The 6,212-nt window shown below is 38.7% G+C and overlaps 1 protein-coding gene across 1 annotated transcript; it reads left to right on the top strand.

Annotated features, from left to right (window-relative positions):
* The first annotated feature begins 457 nt into the window (after positions 1–457).
* On the top strand, positions 458–5,903 carry ADIRF (adipogenesis regulatory factor). Its single transcript, XM_073354915.1, has 3 exons — positions 458–518; positions 3,886–3,948; positions 5,797–5,903. The coding sequence occupies exons 1-3, from the start codon at positions 458–460 to the stop codon at positions 5,901–5,903; spliced, it is 231 nt and encodes a 76-aa protein (XP_073211016.1).
* The last annotated feature ends 309 nt before the right edge of the window (positions 5,904–6,212 follow it).

Below are 6,212 nucleotides of genomic sequence, written 5' to 3'. Positions count from 1 at the left end.
AATAAAGGGAAAAAAGACACTCATTGGAATAAAAACCCAGCCTTCCAAAAATCCATTCTAAAGCTTACTTCAGTAATTTTCAGTGTCCTTCCATTGCACTTTTATGTTTTGCTGAGAAACTTCAATTTTTTTGTTTAGAAATGTTTATAAAAAACAAAGGTGATGAAAGAATTAATTCCTGTGATGCAGAAAACCCTAGATAGATACACCCTCTCTTTGGGAAAAGTAAATAATTCACAATTCCACTGCACACTGTCAGTTCTCATTCATTAGACTCAAACTCTATGTCTTCCAGCAGCTCCACCCATTGAAACAATTTGCCCAGTGGGCATCTGGAGGAGCCTTGGCACATATATAAAATCAGCACAAGTTAGAGGAACCCTGGCATAGCGTATAGCAAATTGCTTTGCTTTTTTTAAACTGAAGCAGAAGATTTTGAAAGCTTTTAAAAGCAACCATGTCCGGTAAGGGCTTCCAGGATTTTAAACAACATGCAGAAGGGGAGATCCAGGATGCTGGTAAGAAACATTAAACATAATTTCTCTGTTCGTTGTTTTGAAAAAAGCAAAGCCTAGTTTCTGCTCTCACTTACACCAGTTGAAATCTAGAATTACTCCACTGACTTCAGTAGAATTACTTTGGACTTAAACTGGTATAAATGAGAGCAGAATATGGTCCTGGATCTATTTTTGTTTGTCCGGAGGCTGGGTTTGTAATTTTGTCAATCTCAACAGCATAATATTTTGATGTTTTATTTGATAGTACAGTGAGAATCCAATCACTTTATAGATGGGATTAGCCAATCAATGTCCATTATTATTTGAGACTGATTTTTTACTACTTCTAAAGGGAAAAAAATACTGATTTTACTGCTCACAAGAAGACTCATACTGACAGTACGCGAGACTAGTGTCTTCTGTTCACAGACAAAATAACTGGAAGATAGAGTTTAGTCCTGTTGCACTGAAACAATGGTTTTGCCACTGACTTCAGTGAACACAGAACCAGAACCATGGCCTATAGTTAGAAAAGCTTCCTGGTTAAAGAGCCTTAGCCATGATTTGGAAAACACCACCTTCAGAATTAAGAACCCAACCCTGGAATGAGCTCCATGTGGACAGCCCCCCTCACCTGCATGGAATTTACTGCAGGATAGGGTTCTAAGAAGATGTTCTGTCTTTATGCCAGTTGAATAACAACTTATTTTAAAATTTCATATTTTGCAAGCAACTAATTACTTTTTATTCTGAACCCTTACAAATACTCCAGTGTTTTTTTGTTTGTTTTTTTAAATGGTTACTGCCTATGAGCAGTGTGTAACCTTTTTCATATACTGATCTCTAAAGTGACCTCTGTAGAAGAAATTAGATTTAACCTGTGGTGGGTGTGTTTGAAACCTGGAGTGAATAACAATGCTTTGCAGAAATCAATTTTAGTATCTATACTGACTAAAAATATAGACTATTTATAATAAATAGAATATAATACTTTGATTTTACTCTCTACTATGAGCTTTCAGATTTCTCTAGCTTTAAACAAAAACCTTTATACTTTTTAATCATAGAGGATGTTTGATGTATTGCAATAACTATAACTATATTATGACTATTATTGTGCATCAGAGGTTTATATTTCAACTTAACATACAACAATTTTCTTTGTAAACTAATATATCCAGTCTCTATATGGCTTATTATACCATAAAATATGTTTGCTGTAGATTTATTTACCCTCTGCTGAAGGTTCTACAGTTTGTCATGAGGTCATATGACCTCCTTAGCCAAGAGCAGATCTTCAGCAGGTAGAGACCGTGCTTTTTGATACAAACCAAGGCTCTAAACCTGCGAATACTTATGTGTGTAGTTGAAGCATCTGAGTAATCCTACTGACTTTAAAGAAATCATTCTTGTGCTTAAAGTTAAGCATATCTGTAAGTGTTTGTATAGCTGCGGACAAATTTTAATATACAAACAAAACCCAGGTTATTTTGGTATCTACAGGTTTTATATTTCCATACTTGGGGAGTCCAGTTTCCAGAGATGCTGATTTTGAACATCTCACTTCAGGTGCTGCTCCAACCACACTCAAAAATGTGTAAAATTAACATATCCCAACCTCTTTAACTGCTCAGTTGCTAGCAATCCAGTTAAACAGCATCAGTTTAAGCCATTGTTCAAATATTACTTCCAAATTCATTCTAGAATCCAGGCTGTGATGCTCAGTTTCTTTCTTAATATATTTGATACTCCTTTTATGGCTTGAAAACAGGTACAGAAACAGGGTATATAAACTCAAGTTGTCCTTCATGGCATAAATACCTTCTCTTGCATTGTTACTCTCATTCTTCTTTCCTTACTCCATCTGTCTGTGTTAAACCAAATGTGCAGATCACTGATAATTGGATTTGGGGCTTGTCTACACAAGGAATTCACTGGGAAGTTAGTACAAAATAGCTAGGGTGTGAATTTAAAGGCACAGTGCCTTTTTGCAGATTAGGTTATTCCATTTCCAAAGTGGATTATCCCAAACCGCCCATAGACATTTAGTGTGGAATAAGAGTATCCACACAAAAAGTTAGTGCAGAATAGGTATTCCACAATCGCTATTCTGAGCTTTTTCTGTGTGTAGATGAGCCCTTAGACACATGCGTGCTGAACTTTAACCTCAGCCCAGCCCGAGCTTCTGACTTTCAGATTTAGGAATCCTACACAAATCTCTGTCCCACCAAGCCCACCCCCCAAGTTTTAGTCAAGGGTATATAGTAAAAGTCATGGATAGGTCACGGGCTGTGAATTTTTGTTTACTGTCCATGACCTGTCCATGACTTTTACTAAAAATACCCTTGAGTAAAATGTAGCCTTAATCATGATACGCTGACCAGAATTTTCCAATACAATTTAACTCCAAATCAGTGTGGATCAAAGAGAGGTGCAGGGCACTTCAGCTGGAGATTTCTATTGCTGTCTGTATAGATGTTCAGCACAGAAGAGATTAGGAAGTAAATGTCATTTAATGTTAATGTTTAATACTAACCTTACAAACTCTTCTCAATGTGGTATATGCACTCCTGTAACATAAGGTTTTTAAAAACAAAACGTACCTAGCTATGTTTCTAAATGCCACATATTTTCAGTAAATTCTTGTCATTGATAAGGTAGGTCACAGATAGTCACCCAAATGCTGTGAAAGTGAGACTGTACTTTCATAAATTGCTTATATCTTTGATGTGAAATGGCTTTTAGAGGGACATACCATATCATTTCTCATTATTGTTTGGTGTTCCTCAGTTGATCCATTATATTTTTACCTCTTGTTTCTCTAGCTGTTCCTTGTAAACATACCCCTTTCCCTGCTGCGGTCTGTCATGTCTCCATCCTTCTTCCCTTCCTGAAACCACACTCCTTCCAAAAAGTCTCCAAAGACTACTTTACCCTTTGAGGAAATGTTAACCACCCAGATGTCGAAACATCTTCAACACAAGAAATGTAAATACATAAATAAAAAACCAGCATCATGGAATTAGCAATATGCAGCTAAACGCTGCTGCTAATCACATAATTCTCCCTCTCTCTCTTCCTACATTGTCGTCTTATTTATCACTAACATGCCCAGAACACTGTTGTTGCTATATAATGGCATAGCACACTTCCCTGGTAGCATGCTTATGTACCTCATACAGACACCCATCAGCAATCTGCATAGCCTCAGCCTATTCTCTATTATTAATCTTCTGATATACTCCCACCATGGTCTGCAGCCCGTTAAACATGTACCAGAGCCAATGGTCATGAGCACTTCATGGGCTGTGGTGTGGAGAGTATGGGAAGAGAGAAGAGGAGAACATAATCTTTAACAGGTTACATGCATTGTTTTTCCTAATTACAGCAAATGCGCTGGGAAAGTCTGCACAGCAGGTAGTGAACCAGGCTACAGATGCGGGCCAGAAAGGTATGAGAAATTATATTACATTCAATGAAGGCAAAACTGGGCACGAAGGGAAAGCTAGCAAAAGACACAGCCATCTTAAAAAATAATTAAAAAAAAATAAAAAGAGAGTACAATGAACCCAGGGCCAAATCCTAATGTTCTTACTCAGTTTTTACTTGGTGTTTTCTCGTGCAAAACTCCCATTGATTTTAGTGAGAGTTTGACCTTACAAAAGGATTTCCTAAAATGTGGGTAAGGATTTCAGGATTTGTTAATTAGTGGATGTGTTTGTATTTACTCTTGTTGTAGCCGTGCCAGTCCCAGGATATTAGAGAGACAAGGTGGGAGAGGTATTATCTTTTATTGGACCAATTTCTGTTGGTGAGAGAGACCTGAAGAACAGCTCTGTCTAAGCTTGAAAGCTTCTCTCTCTCTCACAAACAGAAGTTGGTCCAATAGAAGATATCACCTCTCCCACCTTGTCTCTTTGCGTATTTACTAGCAGATTCACTACAATTTCCCATTGATTCTCTATTTCTATGGCTCAAGCAGTACATTTTGCATTGTGTTCAAAGTTCATCATTGATCACAGTGAGAGCTCTGGCAGTAGTGCAGTCAAAACTTTGTCCCTCTTTCCTAGAGGCTAAGTAAGCATGTGGTGTATCTTGATTTTTCCAGCTCTAAGGGCAGGAGGCCATAATGATCCCAAGCCCAGGTCCACTATGTGGCAGCTCAAGGAGCTGCAGAGCCAGCAATTATGTCAATAATTAAATGGTGCTGGCAGCCCTATGGTTGTTGTGAGGAGAGTATTTGCGTTTCCTTTCTGGTGATGAGAATTGCCAAAACCAAAAAAGGTCACTAAATCAGTTTCTAAGAATGATGGAAGCATTAGCAACTTTGGAGTCTAAATGTGCACTTATTTGAAAACCAGAAGCTAACAGTAATATCATATTCTCTCCCTCTAGAGAAGGGCCTCTCACATTGGTGATTGTGACACCAAGGAAGGTCACCAGGGAGTGGATTTGTAGCAAAATTGCCAAACTATGGTAGCTGCTAGGACCCAGGCAAGAGAACTAAAGGGACACCAGAAGCTCTACTCCTTCTTGCTGCTGCCATTCCCTTCCCTGCCATTCCAGCTCCACTGCAGTTTTCCATTCCTCTCATTTCCCCTCACTACCCACAACATTTATTTGCTCCATGGAAACACTGCTTAAAAATGGTGAAAAACCAGCTATTTTGTTCCTGCAGTCTTTCTCAGCGTGCAGCTCCTTGCATAACTAAACAGTGATTTCCTGAATTTATGCAAGCTAGGGAAGGAAGGGGCCAGGAAGAAGCACCTCCCTGCATGTCTTACCCCACTGACGAACACCTCTCTCCCTTTCACCAGTACCCATCATCCAGCCATACCTTCAGTAGCCACTAAAACACCTATCATCCCACAAAGTAGCATCCACCCACTCAGCCAGACAGCACCTCCACTATTCTTAACCAGCAGCCCCCCAACATCCATCAGTTCCAGCACCAGCCTCCCCAACCAGCATGCCCTATTATCCCACCTAATAGTTCCCCAAACCCACAGACTTCTGCCCAGCAGCACCCAACCTGTGTACCAACACTTAATATATCCCACCACCACCACACCAACTTGCACTAGCATAGAGAAGCTCGTCTTTAGGAAATGTAAGTAGCTGGTATCTGGTGTAGTGAACATGAGTTATATGCTGTAATGAATAAGTACACAGTTTGGTGTAACAACAATAGGGATACTTGAGTGTTTCTCACTTCCCCATTCCACGATAAATATGAAACAACATACATTTGAATGTATTGACTTTGCTTTTATGTTAGCTTCTTCTCTATCCTTCTCAGCTATTGATCAGGCTTGCAAGACTGCTCAAGAAGGTGTCGAGAAAACAACTGGACAAGCATCAGAAGCCGTGTCTGGCCTTGGGAAAAAAATTGGATTTAAGAAATGATGATAATTTAAACAAAAGAGTATGAGATGTAAAATCAATGTTTGCACTGCAATTCAGTAATCATTTGTGTAGAAATATGAAAGCTGTTTGAGATTTGGATCATTTACTGTGCTTAGCTTTATGCCATATGCAGAATGCTCACCTACCAAATAGTTTAAAAAAAAAATCTTGTATGATCTAGTCATAATCTCCCATTCAACACAAATCACAAAAGTTTCAGCATTGGCTAAGGTATTGTCTGTCTCATACAGTGATGTAAAGATTGTGGATACATTAGTTCAATGTACCTAAGAATTTAAATGATGAAAC

The sequence above is a fragment of the Lepidochelys kempii genome, chromosome 7 (genome assembly GCF_965140265.1).
Source record: "Lepidochelys kempii isolate rLepKem1 chromosome 7, rLepKem1.hap2, whole genome shotgun sequence".
Taxonomy (NCBI): Eukaryota; Metazoa; Chordata; order Testudines; family Cheloniidae; genus Lepidochelys; species Lepidochelys kempii.
Note: the sequence above shows the minus strand (reverse complement) of the source record. Positions and strands in the feature narration are given on the sequence as shown.

Bases quoted from the DNA above. Each gene is read 5' to 3' on its own strand.
- ADIRF (XM_073354915.1), top strand. From the start codon at position 458: ATGTCCGGTAAGGGCTTCCAGGATTTTAAACAACATGCAGAAGGGGAG. The intron at 519-3,885 runs GTAAGAAACATT...TCCTAATTACAG, and splicing joins AGGGGAGATCCAGGATGCTG to CAAATGCGCTGGGAAAGTCT. The intron at 3,949-5,796 runs GTATGAGAAATT...TATCCTTCTCAG, and splicing joins TACAGATGCGGGCCAGAAAG to CTATTGATCAGGCTTGCAAG.